The 27648-nt window shown below is 40.5% G+C and overlaps 1 protein-coding gene across 4 annotated transcripts; it reads left to right on the top strand.

The window, feature by feature from the left end:
* Positions 1-79: 79 nt before the first annotated feature.
* On the top strand, positions 80-27648 carry LOC113449939 (uracil nucleotide/cysteinyl leukotriene receptor-like). 4 transcript variants are annotated; one of them, XM_087924164.1, is made up of 3 exons: positions 86-424; positions 10754-10892; positions 24320-27647. In XM_087924164.1, exons 2-3 carry the CDS (start codon positions 10839-10841, stop codon positions 25373-25375), a joined length of 1110 nt encoding a protein of 369 aa, XP_087780290.1. In that variant the 5' UTR covers positions 86-424; positions 10754-10838; the 3' UTR covers positions 25376-27647. The 4 variants fall into 4 exon arrangements, 3 of the variants coding, with proteins under 3 accessions (XP_026576856.2, XP_087780290.1, XP_087780291.1); XM_026721071.2 differs by lacking the exon at positions 10754-10892 and having other exon boundaries at positions 80-424; XR_015741698.1 differs by lacking the exons at positions 86-424; positions 24320-27647 and adding an exon at positions 10980-12944 and having other exon boundaries at positions 10750-10892.

Here is a 27648-nt window from a genome sequence, read left to right as displayed (position 1 = left end):
GATTGGCTGAAACTGTTTCGGCCAGGCGGGGGAAAGCTCTTTAAAAAGGGAGCTGTCGGTTGGGTCATCATGGCAAAGACTTTGGTTGAAAGGGTTGGGCTTCCTTCCCCAAAATGCAACGGCTTGCGGAGGTTGCTAATCAGAAGAATAGGTAGCTTCAGAGGTCATGAAACAATAATAATCCCTCATAGTTCGCCTGTAGACGAATCAGAATGTAGAGTAGGTTTCAAGGCTTTTGGCTACTTGTGTAACTTGAAAGTATCTCTATTGAGTAAGACAGAAGGAGCAGCCTCATCTCAGAGACAGATGTAAATACCTTACAAACGAAAGTCCCAGTCGAATTTTTGGAGAATTGCTTTAGATAGAATTGGAATGCGTGTGGAATTGCAGCTTTAACCCTTGAAGAAGAACAAGAAAAATACAAGTAAGAACGTTATGCTATTCAGCATTGTAACTGCTGAGCAAATTAGTAAACTACTGGATTTGATCCACATTTTGGACGCAAATGCTGTTGTGAGCTCAGACTCAGTTCAATTACTTCCTGGGCTATTTTTTAAAAAATGATTGTTCTAATGGTGTTAAAGATGAAAGCTAATGATGAATGTTTGTGCAATTATTGCATTGGTACAGTAGTGTATTCAATATACCCCGATAAAGTAGTTTCTCCCTTTTTATGTATGTGTCTCGCAATCAGTTTTGATTCTGGCAACTGAATCCAGACTAGGGAAGAGAGAGTGTACACAATATATATGAGGCTCACGTGTATGAGGCTAATTTGAAGAATGTTTTGTGTATGTGTATATGCATATATTATATTCCAAATCAATCCATTTCTAGATGAAGCTATCTTCATTAAAATTTATGGATTCTAATCTAACATCTAACATCCAGTGCAGGTAGATAGGTGTGTGTGTGTATACATGTGTATTTATTCATTAAAGATAGATGATAGATAGATTTGTTTACTGAAGATTTTACCGGCAATTGGCACCACTGTCAATGTATAGGTCAATTAGGGAACAATATTCTTGCTTCTAAAGTCATGGCTTGAGCAATTCCTGTGTCCCATGGCATTGTAGAAATGGAAGAATTAAAAAAGTGAAGATCAAATACCTACTGAGATATAAAAAAACCCCTGAGTCTAACCTCCATGAGTGCACTTTTTGGATAGAAAGCATGAAAAAAGGGAGATAACTGCTCAGTTAATAGTAAAGAAACCAACCAATTTTTTAAAAAACTGTCAGACAACATTCTTAATATTTTTAATTGATTAAACCTCACACATTGACCTCTAACAGCCTTTGCAGCATGCTATGCTATAGGGCAGCAGCCCCCAACTTTTTGGGCACCAGGGACTGGTTCTGTGGACAGAGGTTTTTCTGCACACTGGAGTGCTATTCCATTGGTTGATTGTTCTCACTGTCAGAAAGTTTCCCCTTATTTACAGGTTAAATCTCTCCTTAAGAGATACAGATACAGATAATCAGAGTTGGAAGGACCTTATAGGTCATCTAGTCTAACCCCCACACCTAGGCAGGAGACCCTACACCATTTCTGACAAATGGCAATCCAATCTCTTCTTGAAGGTCTCAAGTGATGGCACTTCCATTGGTTGATTGTTGATTGTTCCCAATGTCAGAAAGTTTCTCCTTATTTCCAGGTTAAATCTCTCCTTATTCACTTTCCATCTATTATTCCTTATCTGGCCTTCAGGTGCTTTAGAAAATAGCTTGACCCCTTCCTCCCTCTGGCAGCCCCTCAGATATTGGAAGACTGCTATCATGTCTCCCCTGGTCCTTCTCTTTACTAGACTAGCCAAGCCCAGTTCCTGTAAGCATTCCTCATATGTTTTAGTCTCCAATCCCCTAATCATCCTGGTTGCTCTTCTCTGCACTTTTTCTAGAGTCTCAGCATCTTTTTCATAATGTGGTGACCAAAACTGGATGCAATACTCTATATGTGGTCTTACTAAGGCTTTATAGAGTGGTATTAGTACTTCCTTTGATCTTGATTGTATCTCTCTGTTAATGCAATTTAGGATTGCATTGACTTTTTTGGCTGCTGCTGCACACTGCTGGCTCATATTTAGCTGGTTGTCCACTAAGACTCCAAGATCCCTCTCACAGTTACTCCTATTGAGCCTGGTTTCACCTAGTCTATATGTGTCCTTTTGGTTTTTCTTGCCAGGGACTGGTTCTGTGGCCAGAGGTTTTTCTACAGACTGGAGTAGATGTAGTTTTGCATGGCTGCCTGCATCCGTGGATGGGGCTCCGCTTGCGGCCCTGTTGCTTGCATGCTGCAGCCCAGTGCCAGTCCACGGAGCAGGAATTGGGGACCCCTGCCCTAGAGATATAAGCACAGGAGTAATCATTGCTTTGGTGTGCCTTTGAATCGGTGTTGACTCCTGCAGTTTTCTTGGAAAGATTTTTGGAAGTGGTTTGACATTGCCTGCTTCTTAGGGCTGGGAGAGTGTGATCGACCCAAAGTCACCCAACTGATTTCATGTGGGAGTAGAACTCATAGTTTCCTGGTTTAAATATGTCCTATACAGTGGGCATGTAAAGAGGTGGGTTGGTATCCATATTAGAGTTAAAACATAATTTTGCAGTGGGCTATTATTATTGGTATCCCTCCCTACATCAGATGGGATTCTGTATGCAGAGAATCACTTAGAATCATTCTTGGTGTGTAATCCATAATTCTTTCTGTTTCATTTTGCCCACAGTTGCATCCTGAGATTCTCCAGTTTTTTAATAAACTACTAGTCACATGACATGAGTTTTCTTTTTCTTTTTTTGCAAATTTTATTGGTTTTTAAAAACAAATAAAAACATAAAACATCTTTTTTGAAAGCAGCATAATCCTGAGTTACATCTCTTCGTACAGACACAAATTCAAGTTCATGCTCATTTTTATATTCCATTCCATATCTTATTACTATTCTACATTTTCTATGTAGCTTCTCCTCATTTTTAACTTTCTTAATTTTATTTTATTTATTTCATCTCAATTCAAATCATTATACTTATATTCTTTGTCTGTCCTGTTTCAACTGTCTCCTATCTTTTCTCATTAAACAAAATTTCTCCTGTAATCACTGATTGGAGTATGACGCCTTTATATCTTTCCCCTAAAATTATAACACTTAATATAATACATAACTTCCATTCGGATTCTGCTTGGTACATTCTAAAACTACACACTATATTCTTAAGAAAAAGAAAAAATTATAAATGTATAATATAATTAAAACAATCCATTCCAATTCAATTCTATCATTAATATTAATATTCATTTAAATCTTAACATTTTGCACATTACTTTCCAAATAAATATCATACTTCTTTGGAAACATTTATAAACTTTCCATAGTTAATTCCTCCCCCCCTTCACTTATATTTTATAAAACATTGACTAATTAAAATGTTCCCATTTCTTTCTAATTCCATTTTCTCATTTATTTTATTCACAAGCATTTCACTAAATTACACTAACTATTTGATCCCTCTTATTAATCATATATTGTTTCCAATTTTCTAACATTATTTCTATTACAAATATAACAATACAATCTTATGTACCTTCACAGAATCCCCTTTTCAGTTAGATTTTCACACATTATCTCTAAATAAGTCCTGTTTCTTTACATCTTGCTCCAAACCTTTGTAACTTCTCTTCCTTTCCTTCTTCCCTCTCTTCTTCTCTCCCCTTCTTACCCCACTGTCTCTCCACCCCCATTTCCCTCTTCTGTATTCCCCTTTTCTGTTGCTTTCCAACATTATATCCACTTTTCAAATTATTTTTCCCTCTTTTGGCTGTTTTTTTAGGTCTTAAATTCTCCATTCTCTTTCCCCCCTCTTCCCTTTCTTCCCCACATAGAGTTACTTGTTCATTAAAGATGGCTTCTTCTTTGGGCCAGTCTTCTTGTTTTGCTTGTTGTTTCTCGTAGTTGCAGATCTCCATTTCTAGGAATTGAAAAACGAAGCCAAAAGAGCCCTTCCCTTCTTGTGAATCTTCTTTATATTTTTTAAGTTCCATTTTCAATTCATCCAGAAGTGATGCCATTGTAAAAAAAATTAAACAACCATCCAATTGTTTTTAGTCATTCAAATATAATAGCCCAAAATCCAAAAGTCACCAAGCAATCCAAATACACACAAGCTGTTTCTTTTTACACTTTCTTCTTTTTCACTTTCTCTTCCTGGGGTTACTATTTAGTTGCAAAGTTCCAGTTAAAATGTATCTTTTAGAAGTGAGATTTTACTTTCCCTTTTCACTTTATTCCGTTGCTTCCGACTCTTCTTTGGGAGCGACGTAATCTTTTTTAAAATTTAAGTTCCAGGGTACCTTAATTGTTGTTTTTTCAGCTTAACCTGGTCAGCCAAAACTTTCACTTCTTATCTTCCTCCTGCACTTTCTTTTCCAGTTGAGTTCTTCTTTGAGGCGGCCATTCCTGACCGCCGCTCCTACCGCCTTCGGGAAAGGGAGTTTGGCCAGCTGAGGAGGAGAGATGCAGCTCTCCTCGACCCTGCTGGCAATCTCCCCTCTCTTCACCACCTCTACGAGGTGTCTTAGCCCCAAAACCAGTCGGCTCGGGGCGCTCCAGTGGCAAGCCCAGGCAGAAACCGCGCATGATTGTGGATTGCTGTCTGTCGCCAAAGCTCTTCAAACCGGAAGTCCTTGACATGAGTTTTCTGTAACCTCTGTTGCCATCTAGTGGTTGCTCAGATTTGTACAGCCCAATTAAAGTAGCCCTACTCTTTCTTAAAGGCAGAAACTTGACTGATCACCTAGGATTGCGTTAAGAACTCCTGGAAAAGTGTATCAAATTAACTGGGTAGCAATTGATGTCACACAATCACTATTATCATCAAGGATACAACTCTTGCAGACAATGAGGCCACTTTTGTAAAGCTGCAGCGTGTTTAATTAATTGTTTGATTTGTAAATTACTTCAAGAGAGAGAGAGTTGGTAGTATAGTGGTTAAGGCATCAGGCTAGAAAACAGGAGAACTATGAGTTCTAGTCTTGCCTTAAGCATGAAGCCAGCTGGGTAACCCTGGGCCAGTGACCCTCTCTCAGCCCTAGGAAAGAAGCAAAAGCACACCATTTCCGAAACCTCTTTCCTAGAAAACTGCAGGGACTGACTGACTCAATATTGACTGACTCTAAGGTGTGCATGTACACACACACCTTTAAAAAGTAGACTAAAGCAACATATAAAAATCTGAAATCACATCATAAAACTAAATAAACAAATAAAAAGAAACCAATGCCAATAACAAATGACACACATCAGGGAAGTTAGAAACATGATTAAAATATAACACAACTCCTGGTAATTTGGATTCACAGATTGCTCTGAACTCAAAGCCTGCTGGAAAATCCATGTATTCCGAGCTTTCTTTAAAATCAGGGAGGTATAGACCAGCTCCAGTTGCTTGTCATTGGGAAAGGTCCAGTGATACACAACAGAAAGAGAAGAGGAAGTAGGACAAGGCAGTTATTTCCGATTTCTTCTCTTTATCTCTATACAATAGTGCAAGAACTTCTACAGCTTGGAACCTTTAAGAAAAATGTCCTGCAAGCGTTATTGACTTATGTTTGTATGTGTTAAGCTAATTATTACTTCACTACAGATGAATTGCTTTTTTAAAAAGTAAATTGGACTAAGAAAGTATTTCCCAACTGGTTGCTTACAATGTACACTGGAGTGACATTTCCTTCCACCTGAAGGACACCTCGTAGAAAAACCTGTCCTATTATTTTTTAGTTTTCATCTATCCAGATTTGTCTTTGAACTATGATTAATGAATTTCTGCCACATGCCTGAAAGGCAGGAATCAATATTCTAACAAAACCACACTACTTACCAAGAGTTCTATATAGAGCAAGGGTAGAAATCTGTGACACTCATATTGGCCCCAGACCACAATGTAGACTATGGCAACAGGTGAAACATGACTGAACAATAGGATAATCCCATCTCTGACATTTTGGGAGGGGCTGCCTATCTTCCAAACCAACTTTGTAGTTCCAGTCAAGGACACCTTGTGGGGACCTGCTATTTTATAGGGATAAGCAATCATTTTGCAGCACCATTAGTTGACATATTCATGCAAGATAAGATCTGTTGAGTCTGTAATCTATACAACTTTTGCAAAAATGTCACAAAGGTTTCTAAAAAACCCAGGAAACGCCATGTTCTGGAATGCAATGCCTTGGCCAGAAAACAAAAACAGTTTGGGTCTTAAAATGTTAATCAAAATGAATTCAGATCATCCAGAAATGCCTATCCAGAACCTGCCTGGCCACATTGTGTGATAATGGGCAAACTGAAGTACGGGCTTTAATTATTTAGATCATAGGGGTAAAGGAGGGCCTTTTGAGACAGCAAGATGACATTTTCTTGCAGAATAGCTTCTACAGAATCTTGATTTTTAAAAAATCCAGTTCTCTCGCCCCCACCCCCCACCCAACCGCTCAGCTAGACATGATCAAAAAAAACAAAAGGATAAGAATCAAAAAGTTATATGAGTTTCTGGACAACAAAAATTAAAATGGGTGGTATCTGCCTCTGAAAATTTCTGTGTACACAATGTTGGGAAAATCTCTCACTCAACCCATCTCACTGCATCTCTCATTCAATGGATCAGAATAGAGCTGGAAGGGACACTGGGGGTCTTTTAGTCCAGCCATCTGCTCAAGCAGGAGATCCTATACCATTTCAGTAGGTCGCTGTCCAGTCTTTTCTTAAAACCCTCCAGTGACGAAGCCACAACTACTGAAGGAAAGCTCTTCCACCGGTCAATTGTCTTCACCTGTTAGGAAGTTAATTCTTGATTCCAGGTTGCTTCTCTCCTTGATTAGTTTCCATCCATTGTTTCTTGTCCTGCCCTCTGGTGGTTTGGAGAATAAACTGACCCCTTCCTCTTTGTGGCAGCCTCTCAAATACTGGAATACTGCTATCATGTCACCCCTAATTCTTCTTTTCTTTAGACTAGCCAAACCCAAATCCTGCAGCTGTTTTTGTCATATGTTTTTGTCTCCAGGCCTTTAATCCTCTTAGTTGCTCTTCTTTGCACTTTTTCCAAAGTCTCAACATCGTTTTTGTAAGGTAGTAACCAAAACTGGGTACAGTATTCCAGGTGTGGTCTGACTAAGGCTTTATAAAGTGATACTAATATTTCACATGGTTTTGATTCTATGCCTCTGTTCATACAGCCAAAGATTGTATTAACTATTATGGCTGTTGCTGCACACTGCTAGCTCATGTTTAAGTGATCACCCACTAGGACTCCAAGATCCCCCTCACAGTTACTATTTTGAGCCAGGTTTCACCTAAACTGTATTTTTACATTTGTTTTTTTTCTGCCTAGGTGTAAAGCCTTGCTTTTCTCCACATTAAATTTCATGTTGTTGGATAAGGCCCATTGTTCAATTCTGTTAAGAACTTTTCGGATCCTGAGCTTGTCTTTTGTGCTGTTGCCAGCTTAATGTAATCTGCAAATTAGATTCTCTTCCCTCATTTAAATCATTTATGAAGATATTGAAGAGTACTGGGCCTTACAATCCTCTGGTAGTTCCTCGGTGCTCCAGCATTTTTTAAAAAGATATGATACAATGGTTCTGAGATAACATCTGCCAGCTCCTTCAGAACTCTGGTATGTAATCTATCAGGTCTCCTCTAAACACAGTGGCTTGTAAACAATGGAGAATGGAAAACTGACGAGGCAACCCAGTTTCCTTATAGGGATTGAAACGTCTATCTAGATGTTGGTTCCTTTCTGTTTATTGAGATAGAAGTAGTACGTTAGGATTTAGCTCCCCATAACAATGGCTGAATATCCTAGACTTATAAGTTGAACATTTGGGCCCTGTCTAACAAATGAAATTCAGTGTAGATAAAAGTAAAGTTTTACACGTAGGCGAGAAAAACCAACTGTATAGGTGCAGACCAGGTCAAGCTTGGCTCAATACCAGCAACTGTGAAAGGGATGTTGGAGTCCAAGTGGACAATCACTTAAATATGAGCCAACAGTGTGTGGCAGCAGCTAAAAAAGCCAATGCAATCCTAGACTGCGCTAATAGAGGAATAGAATCAAGATCAGATGAAGTATTATTCAAATTCAATGTAAACCGCTTCAAACTTGATTGCAGAAAGTACGACTTCAGCAACAGGGTGGTCAATGCCTGGAATGCACTACCTGACTCTATTGTTACATCCTCTAACCCCCACTCCTTTAACCTCAAACTAAACACTATTGACTTCACCCCATTGCTAAAAGGTCTGTAAGGGGTGTGCCTAAGTGCACCATCGTGCCTACCGTCCCTGTCCTTTTGTCCCCATTTATTCATACCTATTTCCTGTATTCTTACTCATGTTTGTACTTATAGCTATTACCTTGTAAGCGATTGACAAATCAAATAAATAAAATAAATAAATATTAGTGCCACCTTACAAAGCCTTAGTACAGCCACACTTGGAATACTACATCCAGTTTTGGTCACCATAATATAAAAGAGATGTTGAGGCTCTAGAGAAAGTACAGAGAAGAGCAATAAAGATGATTAGGGGACTGGAGATTAAGATATATCAAGAACAGTTGCAGAAATTGGGTATGGCTAGTCTAGTGAAAAGAGGGAGTAGGGAAGATATGATAACAGTACTCCAGTATTGGAGGTGCTGTCACAAAGATGTGGGGGGCAAACTGTTTACCGAAGCACCACAAGCAAGACGAGAACCAATGAATGGAAACAAATCAAGGAGAGAAGTAACCTTATTCTCCAAAGCACCTGAAGGTAGGATAAGAAGCAACGGATGGAAACTAATCAAGGAGAAAAGAACCCAGGAGAAATTTCCTGACAGTTAGAACGATCAGTGGAATCACTTACCTCCAGAAGTTCTGAATACTCCAACACTGGAAGTTTTTAAGAAGAGATTGGACAACCATTTGTCAGAAATGCTACAGGGTTTCCGGCAGGGGTGGGATTCTACCAGTTCACACCTATTCACTAGAACTGGTTGTTAACATTCTAAGCAGTTTGGAGAACTGGTTGTTAGAATAATTTACTGGCCTAATCCTGTAAGGAAGGCAGGAAGGAAACATTCTGGTGTTGCTTACAGAAACTGCCTCTCCGTTAACCCTTATTACATTCTCGGCAGGACTAGACTTCCTATCTCAGGAACGTCTCTGGAGGTTTTTTCCCCTCCTTTGCTGGTACTTTGCTTGTGTGGAGTGACCATTCAAAGTTACAAATAGCACTGAAAAAAGTGACTTATGACCGTTTTTCACACTTACAACAGTTGTAGCATCCCCACAGTCACGAGAGGCCAGGCGAGGAGATGCGTGCCTCGATGTGAGTGATATTCAGTTGGCCATGTCCAGCCAATAACATGACCACCAAGCCATGTCCACTCAGTCACATGACCACCAACTCATGCCCATCACCTAAGCCATGCCCACAGAACCAGTTGTTAAAAAATTTGAATCTCACCCCTGGTTTTCTGTCTGAGGAGGGGGTTGGACTAGAAGACCTCCAAGATCCCATCCAACTCTGTTATTCTGTTATTTCTGTTAACTTTGAAATAAGGAGAAATTTCCTAACAGTAAAAACAATTAACTAGCGGGATGCCTTGCCTTCAGAAGTTGTGATGTCCCATCTCTGGAGGTTTTCAAGAAGAGACTAGGTAGCCACTTGTCTAAAATGGGATAGATCAGTGGCGGCAAACTTTTTTTGGCTCCCGTGCTGATAATTGCGCAGGCGCTCATGCCTCATGCTCGCATGCCAGCACTCAGAAGGCAATGCGTGCTGGCCCCACCCCACCCCCGTGCACATGCGATTCCCCCACTATGCACAGCACATCTCTGCATGTGCACACAATCACCCCTCTACACGCCACGTGTCTGCACATACATGCGTGATGACCTTCTGTGCCATGTGTCTGTTCATGCATGTGTGACCCACAGTGCACGCTGCGCACCTCTGCACTGCACACCTCTGTGCTGTGCACCTCTGCACTGTGCACCTCTGTGCATGCGCACCTCTGCGCATTCACATATGTCTCCCACGCACCCCCACACCCTCCATGCATGTGTGCCAGATACCCAACAATCAGCTGTCGGGCAGCAATTCAGCTCTTCCAGGCAAGCTCTTGTGTGCTGGGGGAAATGGCTCTGCGGGCCACTTCCGGCATCCATGCCATAGGTTCACCATCACTCTCCTGCTTGTTCAGGGAGTTGGACTAGAAGACGTCTAGGAGTCCCTTCCAATTCTGTAATTCTGTGTTCTACAACCTTGGCTTGAATTCATCAGTGACCTTGCTATGTAGCTTTAGGTCAGGGCTGTCAAACTTGATTTTAATGAGCTGCATCAGGGTTGTGTTTCCCCTGTTGGGTTGGAAGAAGATGAGGCTGAAGAGAGCATCCCCAGTGTTGGGCATGATGGTCCTCCTATAAACAGGAGATGGCCTTCTCTGCAGAGTCACGTTGTGATGTATTCTTAACTTTCCAGGGTTGTTCATGAGTGGTGGGATTCAATTTTTTTTACTACCGGTTCTGTGGGCGTGGGTTTGTGGGTTTGGCAGGGGAAGGAGACTGTAAAATCTCCAGTCAGAGGTGGGATTTACCAGTTCTCCAAATTTCTGCTACCAGTTCTCCAGAACTGGTCAGAACCTGCTGAATACCCACCTCTGGTGTTCACCAGCCCAAAGTGGTTGGTTACCCAATGGATTTGTCTCCTGCTGTGACAGACCTAGAGCAGCAGGTGGCACTCGAAGAAAGGAAGACACAGGGAGGTGCGGAGGAGGAGGAGGAGGAGGAGGCAGCTTCAGCAGAATGGGAAAGATGAAATTCCACTGCCTGTTGTCTTCCCTGAAGTTTAGTTCCCATGTAAGCATCTGTTAGCAATTTCTGCTTTCCCCCCCCCCTTTTCTTTGCATCCACGAGCTTAACATTATTCTTTATGGTTTTTATCAGAAGCCTCCCAGAAGGGACAAAGTGGCACAAATAGGATGTTCTTCTCTGGAGATAACGGTTTCCCAGAGATGCAAGCAAGTGTGAAAGAGATGATAAGTGGCTGGGAACTGGATTGCAAAATGGAAGCATGCACACAGTTGGGAAAGAGATATTTGACTCTGAATGAATGTGCTGGATGAAACTCATTAAGATCAAAGCATCTGGTGAAACGTCATTAGCTTGCTCCCAGTTGTAGCTTAAGGCTGGGAATATTATGCAATTCTCCTTTAACTGGGAGGAGACCCCTTTGACGTACCATGCTTTCCCAAAATTAGGACCTACCCTGAAAATAAACCCTAGCCTGGTTTTTAATATAAGCCCTATCCCCAAAATAAGCTCTAGTGAAGTGGTAGGCATGGCCAGCATAGGAGGTGGCAAGCGCACATGGGCCAACGGGGTCCACCTGCAGCTGATGCAGCGCAGGTGAGTTGATTTGCTGTCCAAGAAGCAGGCAGAGGCAGAGGCAGAGGCGGGGGGTATGCAATCTGGACACACCACACAGCCATGTGAAAGCCGAGAGTTGATGAGTTGGAGCAGGCGACTGGCCACAGGAAGCTCATCTTTGCATCTTTTGGCTTGCCTGTGGCCCACATGGCACATTGGGACCACCTACGTTCTGCCCTGCGTCTCTGCCTCCGTCTGCTGCTGGTGCCGCTGCACAAAGGTGAGCGTCCCATGGCTGACTGCTCACTCCAGCCCACCAACTCTCAGGTTTCCCAGCCATATCATCTGCCTTCACTCCTGCAGTTCTGCCTCCGTCTGTTTCTTGGGACTGGGGATCAACTCACCTGTGCTGCATGGGCTGTGCAGCCCCAGAATTCACTGACCAAGGGACTGGTGGGTTGCAGCTGCTGCCAGATACCGTCGGTCCCCGCGCACTTGCCACCTCTTGTGTGAGCACCAGGGGGCAGGGTGCCTAGCTGGGTTGATCACCCTGTAATCATGTTTCTCCCCCAAATAAGCCCTAGTGCTTATTTTGGAGCCCCAAAAATATAAGAATGGGTCTTATTTTGGGGAAAACATGGCACAGGTAATCCTCAACTTACAACCATTTGTTTAAAGTTACAACAGCACTGAAAAAGTAACTTGTTACAGTGTTTCACACATGGGGTTATAGTATCCCCATGATCATGTGATCAAAATTCAGATGTTTGGCCTTTTTATGATGATCACAGCATCCCAGGGTCATGCAATCCCCCTCTGAGACCTTCTGAGAAGCAAAATCAATGGGGAAGCCAGGTTCACTTACCAAAGGTGTTACTAAGTACGGTGATTCACTTAACAAGTGTGGGAAGAAAGGTCGTAAAATGGGGCAAAGCTTATGTAACAACTATCTCACACCATCAGAAATTTTGGGCTGAATGGCGAGTCAAAGACTACCTGTACTTTGTTTCTGAGTCCGTATTTGTTTATTATACTTGAAGTCCAGTGGCTTTTGTAGCATTGAGCTGCGGGGGCACAGTGGTTAGAATGCAATACTGCTGGCTACTTCTGCTGACTGCCAGCTGCCAGCTGCCTGCAATTTATCAGATTGAATCCCATCAGGTTCAAGGTTGACTCAACCTTCCAAGCACTGTGAAGCCGTATATAAGTCTAAGCGCTATTACTATTGCCACTGACTCCCAAGTGGTGATTGGCATGATGACGGCATAATCACACACCAGCTCCTTACCAAACCTATGGTCACAAGCCACGGTCATCCCCATCTTCAAAAAGGGAGACCCCAGCCTAGTTGAAAATTACAGACCAATCTCCTTATGCTGCGTCACCTGTAAAGTCATGGAATCAATAATTAACCAATCCATTATCCTCCACTTAGAGACAAACAACCTACTCTCTAATAAACAATTTGGTTTCAGAAAAAACTATCCTGTAATCTGCAACTCTTACACTGCAAAAACATATGGACTACACAACTTGATCAGGGCAAAGCAATAGACGCAATCTACATAGACTTCTGTAAAGCCTTTGATTCAGTGGTACACGACAAACTACTCCTAAAACTAAAATCTTATGGTATCTCTGGACACCTGCATAACTGGATAGAAGCATTCCTGTCAAACAGACAGCAAATGGTCAAAATTGGGAGTATCCTGTCAAATTCTGTACCTGTCAACAGTGGTGTCCCCCAAGGCAGTGTTCTAGGACCAACTCTCTTCATACTCTACATAAATGACCTCTGCGATCATATTAAGAGCAACTGCGTTCTCTTTGCTGATGATGTAAAGCTATTCAACACCACAGACAATACTGCTACCCTTCAAAAAGATCTTGACTATGTATCAGAATGGTCAAACAAATGGCAATTTGAAATCTCAACAAATAAATGCTCTGTCTTACATATTGGCAAAAAAAATCCAAAAATAAAATACAAGCTGAATAGTCAAGACCTTGTTGATGATCCAAACTCTGTCAAGGACCTTGGAGTACTCATCTCTAATGCTCTAAGTGCTAGAGCCCACTGTAACTACATAGCCAAAAAGGCATTAAGAGTTGTCAACCTAATCCTACGTAGCTTTTTTTCTGGTAATATCACACTACTAACGAGAGCATACAAAACATTTGCTAGACCAATACTTGAATACAGCTCATCAGGCTAGAACCCGCATTACATATCTGATATTAATACAGTTGAGAAAGTCCAGAAATATTTCACAAGAAGAGTTCTCCACTTCTCTATTCATTGCAGAATATCTTGTGCCACCAGACTTGAAATTCTAGACCTAGAAAACCTAGAACTATGCTGTCTTCAGTCCGATCTAAGTATAGAATATAAAATTATATATTGCAATATCCTACCTGTCAGTGAATACTTCAGCTTCAACCATAACAATACAAGAATAGATACAAACTCAAGGTAAACCGCACCATACTTGATTGCAGGAAATACGACTTTAGCAACAGCATGGTCAATATCTGGAATACTCTACCTGACTCTGTGGTTTCTTCTCCAAACCCCAAAAACTTTAACCTTAAGACTGTCTACTACTGACCTCACCCCTTTCCTAAGAGGTCTGTAGGGGGCGTGCATAAGTGCATCAATGTGCCTACCATCCCTGTCCTATTGTTTCTTTTTATTTTTCTTATATGTATCCATTTCATGTATTCATAACTATATTTATACTTATACTTGTTATTTTATAATCGCTTGACAAAATAAAATAAATATTCTCACACATATGTGTAAGTAGTAGCATATGCATGGTTATAGCATCATACATGTGTTGTGATTGTCCCTCATCCCACTAAGGCAGGACATACAAATATAATTATAGAGAAATAATGATACAAGTTTTATAGATAGTGAAATATGTGGTATTAGCAAAAGAAAGAACAAGGAAGTGTGAAAAGCCAAGCCACAAGCTAGAGAGTTTAGTTATATTTCTGTGTTTTGCCCCTTTCTGAAGAAGTATATAGGCATGTGCTGTTCTATAAGAAGTTTGTTCAGAAGTGACTCTCACTAAAATGCTCTGAACCTGTTTGCGCAAATAAAACCAACTTATTTTTGGATTCCAAGGTCTGAGTTTCTTAATTTCCTGCAACATTTATGGCGACTCCGCCGGGACTCAGAGCGATATTTCGCTGAGGACAGCATGGACCGACCGGTGCCCAGCCGGGGCCGTCTCGCTGACCCTTCAGCCGGCACAGATGATTTATCCGGAAGGGGAAGACAGCACCATAGGGGTATCTGGTGGACAACCGACTGATCCAAGAACCTCAGTGGAATCAAAAATAAGTCATGAAATAACACCAGCTGGGAAGAAGATGCCTGCAGGCAAGTATAAGTATTGGGGAATTGTAGCCCCATTCGTTTGAGAGTGGAAAAGGGGGCCTGATCACCCCCTTGGCCCCAGGATCAGTGAATCCTAATGAGGCCCAAGAGTTGTGTGGGTGTTAAGCCATTGCAGTTCCTGTTGGTGACCGTTGGAACGTCCGGCACCGCAGGTCAGTGGCAATGCCTTAGAAATGGGTGGTGAAGGAAGTGTCCCTTGGACACCTCTTCAGTGTATGCTGAGGAATTTTAAGAAGGGTTTTAGTAGAGACTATGGAAATCCCAGATCTCAAGCCAAGAAGGATCAGATTAAAACCAAACCTGTCTTGAAAACTGAACCCTACGAAGAAGATAATTCCACCCCCCAATGTTAATGATGGCAATAATCAAGTTCCCAGGGCAGAAGCGCAGGGAATATAAAAGGAAATGCCAAAAACAGAAAAGGGGTTAGGCCTAAGGAACCTCTTCAGCCCCCCTTGCAGCCAGGGCAATAATATGACTTTTTTAGTAGATATGGGGGCAACTTTGTCATTTGAGGAAGATAAAATGGCACTAGTCATGAGGCATTCTCCAAATGAGATGTGGCAAGTAATGGTGGCCCAAGAGGTTTGAGTCCTCGATACTTGGCAGGAGTTTGATGTGCACCAATTATGGGCAAAAGGTAATCCACCAGGATATGCAGTGCACCATATACCACTAGTCATTCAAGTGAAGCCTCTGACAGTACCTGTTTGTCTCCGGCAGAGAAGTTACACTCGCCCCATTGCGCAAGCAATTCAAGACAAAGAGGAGGGGCAGTTACATAGGCTAGGGAAATCTCGACAAAAATGGGGAATTCTTGTAGTTGTTGCAACTAACTTTCTTGCTGCAGGAGGTAGAGCAAACCCTTAGAGGTAACTCTAATATGTAAGGATGTGAAAATACCCTTTAGAGCAGTTATTGAGCCAGTGGAGTGAGGAAAACCTACTTCCCTGGACTAAAAGTTTAAGTAAGAACAGAATGATAAATTTGTGCATTGGAAAATGGCAAAATATATAATTGAGGGACCACAATACAGGTGGGATCATCTGGAGGAAACAAGCAAATGTTGGCTGGGTAAATTAGAACAATACTTAATCAAGAGACCTACCTTAAAAAAAAATTGAAATACCGTATCTTAAACCCTGGTATTTCGTAAATTGGGAAATACCTGAGCCCCCAGCAGATAGTAAAATGCTTTTGGCTAAAGAAGAAGAACTGCAAATCTCCTTAAGGACTGAGAAATAGGTAAGGTTGGTGTTATATTCGGAAACAGGCATAGGAGTGTCTATCTGGAACTGGTAAGATTAGGGCCCTGTTCTCCATGGAGCCCATGGGGACATGTTAAACAGTAAAAGTTGTCTTTAAAATGGAAAGTGGAGTTCAAACTTGGTCATGAGAGCCCTGGCCAGTTGCAAATGATGTGTGAAAGTAGGTCTCTATAGATCTGGATCTTTAAAAATAAGCCAGCGTAGGCTGGGAGATCCAAACTAGAAAGATAAGGGACAGAACACCCAGGGCAGAGACAGGTAGTAAAAAATCCAGTGCTAAAGGGTTCAACAAAGTCTGCTGTATTAGGATTCTGGGTTCTAATGTTTTTCTCCTGTTTGATTCCCTTTATAAGAGATGTAGTACTATCAAAGTTTAAAAGAATCGAAAGTAATAAAAGGATTAGGTTATCTCCTTTTGAAATGATGTTTGGAAGACCCCCTGTCATAAGTACTAGTTTGAGAAATAATATAGGGGATTTAAGTCAATTAGGGGATTCATGGGTGAGTCTAATGAGTGGTACGCTTGAAGAAGCGCCCCCTATAACTGCCTTACCGGCAATGGGCAGGCAACATACGGGGCAGAAGAGGCCTTACTGGTGTCACTCCGGAAGCTGACCCTCTACGTATGGCTGAAAATAAGAACAAGTAAAACAGATGTTAATGTGTTAGGGATAGAGTGAGTGGTGGAGAGATATATTCTTTTGAATTCTTTTAAAGGATTTTATGTATCAAAAAGGGGGTTGGACTAGATGACCCAGAGGGGTCCCAAATTTTAAAAGTTGATATGTTTAAAGTGCTTATCTGAGTTGAAGAAACCACAACATTGTTTCTTGCTCAGCTGCCTAGCTAAGAGTTTCCTATTCAGTGTGGTCAAACTTCCCAGTCTCGATAGAATACCTAACATTATATACGCCAGGGCTAATCTAAAACATCATAAAAGTGAGACTTAATTGTTAAAGTCTCAAAGGGACTTAGGCAGGACATAAAAATATATTAATTATAGAGAAATAATGATACAAGTTTTATGGATAGTGAAATTTATGTGGTATTAGCAAAAGGAAGAACAAGGAAGTGTGAAAAGCCAAACCACAAGCTAGAGAGTTTAGTTATATTTCTGTGTTTTGCCCCTTTCTGAAGAAGTATATAGGCATGTGCTGTTCTATAAGAAGTTTGTTCAGAAGTGACTCTCACTAAAATGCTCTGAACCTGTTTGCGCGAATAAAACCAACTTATTTTTGGATTCCAAGGTCTGAGTCTCGTAATTTCCTGCAACACCGCCACCTTGCAGAAACCCATGCACTTTCCCTCCACCACATGTACGATTTAACCATCCACTTCTGTCATCAGAAGAACCCTGTGAGGTAGATTAAGCTCAAGAGGCTGGTTCAAGGTAATCCAGGAGCTTCTCGCTAAATGAGCATCTGACTCTGCGGTTTCGTGGTCCATGCTTAACAATCATACCACACGGATATTGTTAATCATGAAAACAGTTGAACTTACAAAATAGCACAACTGTGCGTACCGGTCTTCTTATATGTTCACTTTGTTTGGGACTAAAATGCCCCAAAATTTCAGCCGTGAGAAAGACACAATTTCTTTGCAAAATGACAGCTTAGGGAAAGTTCCTTTGCTATGACTTCCTAGGAGGGGAATTTCACCCCCCTCATCACCTGAGACCTTCTGCATCTTGTTTGTGTACTTTTCCCCATTGCTACTCCAGCCTACAGACCTGGATAATAGAAGCAAAATGATACGTTGGGAAAAAAGCAGCTCGCAGTAATTAAAGCATTTCATAAAGCTTAATCCAACTAAGGGGCATATTTAAACTGCAGTATTCATTTCAACTGTGTTGGATATAGTCCATTATCTCCACAGAGAATGTACACATTCTCTCTCTCTCTCCACCCCTCCCACTCCTTCCCTCTCTCCCTCCCTCCCTCCCTCTCTCTTAAATATTGTAAAGTAGCAGCTGGGAGAGAATTAAATCTGTGATATCCAAATTCTCTGAGAACATCCATAACTGCAGAAACCACATTCACAGCAGGCAGAGAAGACGCTATTATAGTATACAGTAATGACTAAGAATAAATGAGGTGAAATGTGAACCAAATATCCCGAGTTTAATTCTCCTTCCTAGGGGACCATGAAAGGACGTCATCATATCTCAGTCTTAGCCCTTCATTCTGGTGTGTGCAAATTACTAATAATGTGTATAAGATGTTTTGGATTCTGAAAAATAATTCTACTTATTCTCTTCTTACTTGTTAATACACTAGTGATTAAAAAAAAACCTTATGGGTGGGGGGCGTTGTTTGTTTGTTTTGCAGCAGAGGGATTTTTCTAAGTATTTTTTGCTGGAAGAACAAGAAACAAAGAATATGAAATGTTTCATTAGCTTTTGGTTTAGTGTAAAACCAGAAGGGAAATGTGTGATGCAACAATTAAAGAGATCTACTTTCTCAGCCACAGCAGTGCACTAGGTGATTGGCTAGTTATTTTCACTCAGCCCAGCCTACCTCACAGGGTTGTTGTGGGAAAAACAAAGAGGAAGAATATTATCTAGTCCTTTGGGATCATCAAGGGATGCAGTTCTGACAAAGTAAATGCAATTGGTCAGAAAATATAAATCAAGAAACGAATTTCTACTATGCTGCAGTTTCCCAAGAGATGATATGATATGCTTGAAGAAATATCAGTTTTATAGGGACAGAAATTGGAAGTATTTCCAATTTTATTTCCACTGACTACAATGAATCTGTAACACTGAGGTCTCAGCAGTTATAAATGCCACAAATGTTCTTTAAAAAACTATGCCAGCCTAGCCTTGAAACAGGAAACCAGGGCAAGATGATAGGGTGCCTATAATGTTGTTTCAGAATAATTCCCACCCATTTTCATCTTGTCCAAGTTCTTTGAGCCAGCAAAGGAGTGGGCATCTTCTAGAACACCAAGACACCCAAGGTATGGATGCTGCAGATAGATAGCAACACATTATTTTCACATTATTTTGATGTCTTTCTATTTAATGCATTTAACAGCCTCAGACTATTATGCCTTGTGGGTGAAATGTGAACATAACTTCCTAAAATAAATTTGGATGAGATCTGTTTGTTTTCCTAAAAAATGGAACATATTTACAACTGAATTGCTCTTGGTCTGGAATTGGGATAGTAAAGTTTTAATGACAATGGCATTTCCTTTAATTCCATCATCAGGTTCTCCCAATCTGCTAGATACATTTCTTACCAGAATAATTAAAAAAGCAAGGTAGAAATGCATACAAATTTCAAAGAGTCCTACATTGGAAGTAAACCTTTAATTGAAAAAATTAAATAGGAAAAATTCAGGTTTCTAATTGTTTGTGCACTTTTTACTCTGTTGAATGCAATTTGTAATTGCCTCCCTGAGATAATAGCCATAAGAATATTAAAAAAAATGGGGGGGGATTATATATATTTAGATAAATCGATACCATTCTTTTTAAAAAAAAATTATTGGTTTTTAAAAACAAACATAAACAAAACATAAAAACATCAAGCTATCTCCCATATGTGTACATACAGTGTGCTGGTTGGTTTACAAATTGTTTTGTGCTTCCATTTCATAGTCTTCAATTACAATTACATTGCATATAATCTCATATTTTCAATCAAAAATTAAATACCTTAGTATCATTATTAATCAATCATTTGACTATACTTTTATTCATTCATGTTTTACAAGATAATCATAATTTACTTAGTTTATTTTATAACAGTTCACATTATCATCCCAAATCTATCCTAAAATCATTTTGTAGATATAATAAGAAAGAAGTACATCTTTATATATTTATTATTTTCTAAAAGTCTACATATTTCATTACTGTATTTTATTGTCTAACCATTGATAGAAAAGATCCCAAATTTTATAAAATTGTTTATCCTCTTGTTCTCTAATTTCAAATGTCAATCTATTCATTTCAGCACATTCCAATATTTTCTTAATGATTTCCTCCTGTGATGGTATGTTCTCATTTTTCCAGTTTTTAGCAAATACCATCCTAGCCGCTGTTAATACATTTACAATCAGGTATTTCAAGTCTTTACTATATATTTCAGGTAAAATTCCCAATAAAAATATCTCTGGTTTCAAGTCTATATGTTTTTTTGTCATTTTTTCCAACCACGTGTGAATTTTAGTCCAGTATTTTTTAGCATCTGCACATGTCCACCACATATGGTAATATGAGCCAGGTGTCTGATGACATTTCCAACATTTTTCAGATTTATTCTTGAACATTTTTGCTCTTCTTGTTGGGGGAAAATGCCACCTGTAAAACATCTTATACAAATTTTCTTTATATGCTGTTGACATTGTCATTTTATAATTTTGAGACCACAATTTTTGCCATTTCTCTAAATCGATCCCATATCCAAAATTCTCCCCCCAAGCAATCATAGTTTCTTTAACTTGTTCTTCTTCTAATTTAATTTCTAATAAATATCCATACAGCTTTTAAATCACCTTTTCATCAGTGCCTGTCAAAATCTTACCTAAATCAGTCAATTTATCATAGAAACCTTACATTTTAGAATCTTTATCATACCTTGAATGTATTTGCGCATATGAAAACCAATTCATCTTTATACCTTGTTCCTCTAGTTTTTGTATAGATTTGAGTTCAACCTTTTCATTCAATATTTCACCATATCTAACTGTTTTTTCCTTTTTTTATATTATAGGATAAGAAAATGCTTCAATAGTTGATTACCAGACTGGAATTTTCAAATAACATTGTCTTTTAATCTTCTCCCAGTTTAACCACAGAGACTCCCGTATATAATGTCTTCTAAAATACCGCTGTGTTTTAGTTCCTTTATACCATAAAAAAGCATGCCACCCCAACAACAAATCGTGTCCTTCTAATGTCAACAATCTAGTATTTCTTAGTGTTATCCATTCCTTAACCCACATCAGATTTGTAGCTTGATAGTACAACTCCCAATTAGGCAAAGCAAATCCTCCTCTAATTCTAGCATCTTGCAAAAGTTTTAACTTTATTCTCACTTTCTTACCTTGCCATATATATTTCAACACAATTTTATTTAGATCTTCAAAGTAGTCTTTTCCAAGCCTAATTGGAATTGTTTGAAACAAGTATAAAATTCTGGGTAATATATTCATCTTGATTGTTGAAATTCTCCCTATTAGTGATAGTTGTAAATTTTCCCATTTTGCCAGATCTAGTGCTATGTGCTGTTTAAGTTTGATATAATTATTCTCTTTTAACGGTACTGTCAAATATATCCCCAAGTACTTGATCTTGTTCGTGACCTGAATTTTCAGTAGGTCTGCCAGTTCTTCCTTTTGTCTTAATTGACATATGGAAAGGTGGCTGGTTTGAAAATAAAGACCAAGATCTTGACAAAGAATCAATACCATCCTTAATACAACTGTGTAGCTTCTTAAACAAATCCTTAGAGATGTTGGAAAGGCAGATTAAAATGAAAACTATTTGCTAATTAATGTGGGAAGGAATATGGCAACATGCTCCCACTTTCTGAGCCATTCCTACATTAGTTATAGAGTGCTCTGCCTTTCATTTGCAAATGAAATTTTAGCGTGGTTCAGTTTAATAAAAAATGCAGCATATGTAAGGAAAAAAATTAAGAGACGCTAGACTGATTCTCATCTTTGAGTAAGAAATGTTGCAATCTTTCTCAGCCAGCTAATTTCTCTGGGGTATGGTGAGCGCTTCCTTTCATGACAGAAGTTAGGGGCATGAGAAGCTTCAGCAGGAAGTGTGGAAAGCAGAGAGGAAATGAGCTGGCAAGGGTGCTTGGGAGGGAAGCTGGCAACAGGACCAAATGAAACAGATGCTTCCCCCACCATCCAGTTCTGAAGTTTGCTTTAGCCCCTCACACAACCAGCTTAATAAAATGTTTCTCTCAACTGTTATGAATCCTTGAGATATGCTGTTTTCTTAGAATCATGTCAATCCAGGAGAATATGCATCCTGTAGGGAAAATATGTCCTTTTCTAGTAGTCTGCATATCCTGTCCTCCTGGACTTAAAGTGCAATTTTAGGCCTGTTGATGGAGATTGTAAAGGGAGGAGGGATAGGCTGAAAAGCATGAGGATTTTTGCCACGGCAACCTGAGCATCTTCTAGGAAGGAAAAGTTCAATTCCCAGACTCCCGCCATCATCTTTTCCTCAGAATTCTAGATTTGACATCCATTTTGGATGCTGCCAAGTTTAGTAACTTCTGTGCCAGAACTGAAACCATTTATTGGCAGTGCCCGTATCTGGTGGCAGAAAGGACGAATAGCTGAATGGTTGATATGAATTGCTTCCTTCAGTTGATGATGGAAAGAAAACATTTCAATGTTCCACCATACCGAAGTGTTATTATTCAAGGCAAAACCATATCGGTTTGAAGAAGTGCTGATTACATGCCTATTTTGCCTTAGCAATGCAGCAGAGGAGAGCGTCAGTCTGCAGCACAAGTGCGAAGGAAAGAAGAGAAGTGGGTGGGAAACGCCACCTTTGATGCCAATTGCTGGCGGCAGAAGATCTATGGGAATTCTGCTGCAATGTCTCCAATCTCACAGGGCAATGGTTTCCCAGCCTTAAGAATTCCCAGCCAGCATGCTTAAAATGGCTGAAGTTCCAATGTTCCAATATTTGAGGGGCTGCCACAGAGAGGAAGGAGTCAAACTATTTTCTAAAGTACCCGAAGGCCAGACAAGGAATGATGGATGGAAACTGAACAAGGAGAGATTTAGCCTAGAAATAAGGAGAAACTTTCTGACAGTGAGAACAATCAACCAATGGAACAGCTTGCCCTCGGAAGTTGTGGGAGCTCCATCACTTGAGACTTTCAAGAAGAGATTGGACTGCCATTTGTCAGAAATGGTGTAGGGTCTCTCGCTTGGGTGGGGGGTTGGACTAGATGACCTACAAGGTTCCTTCCAACTGTGATTATCTGTTATCTCTTAAGTTGAGAAACGTTGCCATAGGGCAATCAATCTAGAACTGGGGGACTGGCAGTGAAAGAGCCATTCTCTTCTACTTCTCCTGCCAGCCAGAGGGGCAGATAAAGCAAAGGAGGAGAAGGAGGGGTGGTTTTTTTTGGTTTTTTTGTTTTGTTTTCCTGCCCCTGGCACCACACAGACTCCCACCGCTCCATGAACTGGCAGCTAAAGAGCTGCTTTCCCAATTGGTCTGAAGGGACCATGCATCTGCCACGCCCCCTAGTAGAGCCACAGGTCCAGTGAGAGTCTTCAAGCTTCAGCTTTTTTGCTGACACCCCTGTGGGAAAGTTGCCATGGCATTATGGAAGGATTGTGGGCAGAAGCGCCCTTTTCACCGACTTGCTTGGGAATGGAAGCAAGGGGACCTGAGGTGGTCTTCAGCAGGTTCTGACCAGTTCTGGAGAACCGATAGCCGAAATTTTGAGAAGTTTGGAGAACTGGCAAACACCACCTCTGGCTGGAGATTCTCCAGTATCCTTCCCCTGCCACGCCCACCAAGCCATGCCCACAGGAGCAGTATAAAAAGTTTTTTGAATCCCACCACTGAAGGGAAGCATCTCCCTAGCAACTTCATAGGCAAAAATGGGTCTTTTCGTTGCCGGCAGAAATGCCTCTCCCCACCCTGCAACTCTTTCTTCCCCTGCTTCATCTGCTTCCCATGGGCTGGGAAAAGAAGCCAGCGAGGTGGCTTTTGGGTCCAATGGGACAGCCCTGACTCTCCTGCTGCTAAAAATGAGTGGCCAGCAGCCAGAAGGGATGCCATGTTCGCAGTAGCCTCAGAGGAGAAATAGGATCAGGACAGACCGTAACCCTAAACTTACCTCAGAATAGTTGGCTTTAGACGGACACCTGGCAGGGCTTGTGCTGGTGGAAGTTGAAAAACACCCCTTTTGAAGTTGGGAGAGAAAAACCAGAACAAGGCTGCTTTCGCGGTGGGTCAGAAAACAAGTCTGAGAAAGATGCTGGGCATTCGTGTTCTTCAGAAATAGTCAGTAGGCATCTGTGGAGACCAGGCCAAGTGGGTAGGCCCTTAAGAAAGAAACCCTAAAGAATGTGGGCAGTCCAGTCTTTCTTTACCCATATGTCTGCCCTTGCAGCTGCATGCAGCCAGCAGAGCAATGGAAATACTCCAGCCTCAGAGTTTCCACTTCACAGGAGGACTGCTGTGATTGGTGTTTCGCTCTGGGTTAAACTAAAATGCAAGTCTTATTTTTGTTTTGCAGATGTGGAGGAATGGCACAGATACAGCTTTCCCTTTGGGGGAAATGCCTAACAACTCAGCACATTTGCAGTGTGTGGCTGAAGCAGCATTCCAGCACTTACTATTACCCATCGTTTACGGCCTGGTTTGCGTCCTGAGCCTGGCCTCAAATGGCGTGGCCTTATGGAGCTCTTGGGTCTACCGAGCCCAGGCTCCACCCATCATGATCTTCATCTACAACCTGATTATCATTGACCTGCTCTTTGCCCTGTCGCTGCCATCACAGGCAGTGTATCATGCCAGACACAATGACTGGCCCTTTGGGGAAGGCCTGTGCAAGGTCACCAATGCCCTCTTCCTGGCCAACATGTTCTGCTGCACCCTTTTCCTGGCCTGCATCTGCCTGGAGCGTTATGTGGCTGTCCTCCATCCTGTCTTCTACCTGCGCCTCAAATGGCCTCTGTATCGGGTGCTGCTCTCCATGGCTATCTGGTCTTTGGTAGGGATTGGATTGCTGATCTTCTTCTCCAAGAGCACTGTGACTCATCGCTTCTCCAATGGAAACACCGCCTGCATGGAAAACTTCCCAGCCCAAGTTTGGAGTGGAAGTCTGGCAGCCATGATCCTATTTTCCTCAGCCCTGGGCTTCTTCCTGCCTTTCCTTACTATCGTTATCTGTTCCATTGTGATTGCCTACCGAATTATGAATCTGGGCCATGGGACAATGCAGTCATCTTCATTGCGTAGGCATTCCCTTCAAACCCTCTTGATGGTGATGAGCCTTCTCATCTTCTGTTTTCTCCCTTTTCATACCATCCATGTGCTACACACCCTGGGCCGTATTGGCGTTCTTTCAGCTCCAGGAATGCTGCACTTCACTTGCTCAGCCCAGCGTGCAGCTATGGCCCTTGCTAGTATTAACAGTGCTCTTGACCCCCTGGTATACTATTTTAACATGAAGTCTGCTGATTGGAAGCTACTATGCTGTGGCACAGTCAGCCAAAATCTTATGGAGCCAGGTGAAATTGCTAATAGCACAGGGGAACGCCGTAGAAGGAGCATAATTCTTAAAGACTGAACTTAGTCTATGGCTTCTTTCTGATAGCTAGGTGAAAGAGGTGTCTTCCCCTTACTGTAATTTAAGTTATAAGCTCCTCTTGGCCAGAGAGAAAGATTGAGAGAAAGAAGGAAAGAAAAATCTTATCCCTGAGTTATTGATTTAATGCTTGCCTTGACTGGCATGATGCATCATTAGCCCAGCCTATATCATGGCCTTGTTTAAGTTAAGATATAGGGGAATGGATGAAGCTGTATCTCCCAATCTTGTCTTCACTGCAGTGTTTGTTCTATAGTTCCCATTGTCCCAAACAGTGCTCCAATGGACAATGATGGTTGAAGGATAGATTAGAATGTCCTTTCAAGATCTGATAAGAACTGTAGCCCAAGAACAATCAGTCGGAAGCAATGGGAGCAAAGACTGGTCTAAAGAAGAGGACAGAAAATAAAAATAAACCAGGAATCCAGACTAGAGAAATCAGATTCATGTTGCAATAATCTGGGTTAGAATTGTTCCCTTTTGCTGCCATCTAATGACCAGAACATGGTTGCTGACTAGTTCTTTCATCTTAATACAGATGACCACAGAAAATAATGGTTTTGGAAACAACACAAAATTGTGCCTGTTGTGATTCTAATTGTAGAGTTCATGTATTGTGCTGAACCATAACATAATTTGGTTTGGGTTACTGTGCTGTTCAAGTTAGCATTGCGCTTTCTAAATTTTATAGCATTTTTGTGTAGTGTGTGAATTCAGCCATTATAATTTATTCAACAGATTATGGTTAACAAAAGCTTGACAAGGAGAAGCTTTGGCAGGCAAGACTCAGAATTCAGGAATAACATGAGGCAAGGAAAGACTGGAAACATTGCAATTGTTAGGATTGTTACTTTCTATTTATATAATTGTGCATGAGTTTGGCTCAAAGTCCAGAAGATTGGGAGATAAATAAATAATAATCTGTACAAATCAGCTTTGGACATACCTTGAATGATTTGGATTAATTTATTACATGTTATCATCTCCTAATACATTTCCCAGCCTAACAGCTGAAGCATCAAGAGCTACAACAGCATGCAAGCTATAAAAAAGATTATTCTCAGCTACTTGATTAAAAGGCCCCATTCAGGGGGTCCTGGTTACACTGGCACAGCATGGTTTCTTCAGTTCTTACCATTGCCAGATCTGGACATATGTCCAAACCTGGTCTTTTACAGAATCTTGATCAATATCCACCTGGAGAAGAAGATCTGGAGAAAATATAAAGCTTTCCATTTGCAACTGTTAAGAAGGCTACACACAACCAGCATTGTCCACTGATGTTTAAATGGTTTATAATACAGACTTCTTATAATGTGAGATTTATATGGATAAAGTGTGATGATATACAAATAGTCCTACTTCTTCAACAGTACCTTCTGGATACTACAAATGGAGCACATCCATTAAGGACACTAAAATACAGAACCTCAGGATAATTTTTAAAATTTTTGGATGTAGTTCTCAGACCCAATCTAAAAGCTATTATCAAACTGTAGTTTTTTGTAATGGGGCAGAAAAGGAATCTTAATCTCATGTATCTAATAATCATATCAGTTGTAGCTGGTTAATTTAAATTCAAATGAAATGGAATCATTTTTATGTCCTCTCCCAGCTTTTGGGGAGTGTAGCCCCCAGATTTCTACACAAAAACAAAAGTCAGGTAGTAAATAAATTAGGCAATAATTGGTTCTGATAATTATTCATCACATTAATCCTATAAAATAAGAAATACAAAAGTATTTAGGACTTTTAAAGAAACTGGATTATTTCAACACAGCAAGTGAATCATAGCAACCGTAAGAGTATAATTCTTCTGAATATCTTAAGCCCCTAACATTTTATACAGGATTGACCTTTCTTATAGTTTTGTTATCACAAATTTAGAATTGCTTTAAATTGAAGTCCTTGAGAAATGCAGTCATCTTTGAAAGTAAAACAGAAAAACAATATTCCACATAAAGATTAAAAAGAAAGAAAGAAATTTTAGCTTCAAGTTGCTTTATTCAGAAAACTGAAGGCATAAGGAGAAACAACTTGATATCCTTCCAGAGTATGGTTGGTTTTTACAGAGAATGTTTTTTCTCTTTATTTTCCTTTTTATTTAAAATATTGCTAATGCAGTAGATGTGTTGGTAGTTTGAGGCAATAAGTGCAATCCTAAATTTACAGCAATACACCGGTTTAGTTAGTGCTTTTGTGTCCAATGCTTTACTGAATTAAGTAGGTAGAGTATATTTACTCATAAAAAAATG

The sequence above is a fragment of the Pseudonaja textilis genome, chromosome 2, assembly GCF_049901715.1.
Source record: "Pseudonaja textilis isolate UNSWEBS1 chromosome 2, rPseTex1.2, whole genome shotgun sequence".
Classification (NCBI taxonomy): Eukaryota; Metazoa; Chordata; class Lepidosauria; order Squamata; family Elapidae; genus Pseudonaja; species Pseudonaja textilis.
The sequence above is the reverse complement of the archived record's forward strand: the minus strand, read 5'-3'. Positions and strand labels throughout refer to the sequence as shown.

What these genes read in the sequence shown, in the direction of transcription:
- LOC113449939 (XM_087924164.1), top strand. Translation starts at nt 10,839, where the DNA reads ATGGGAAAGATGAAATTCCACTGCCTGTTGTCTTCCCTGAAGTTTAGT. An exon ending in CCCTGAAGTTTAGTTCCCAT is followed by an intron (nt 10,893 to 24,319) that starts GTAAGCATCTGT and finishes TTTGTTTTGCAG; the next exon opens with ATGTGGAGGAATGGCACAGA.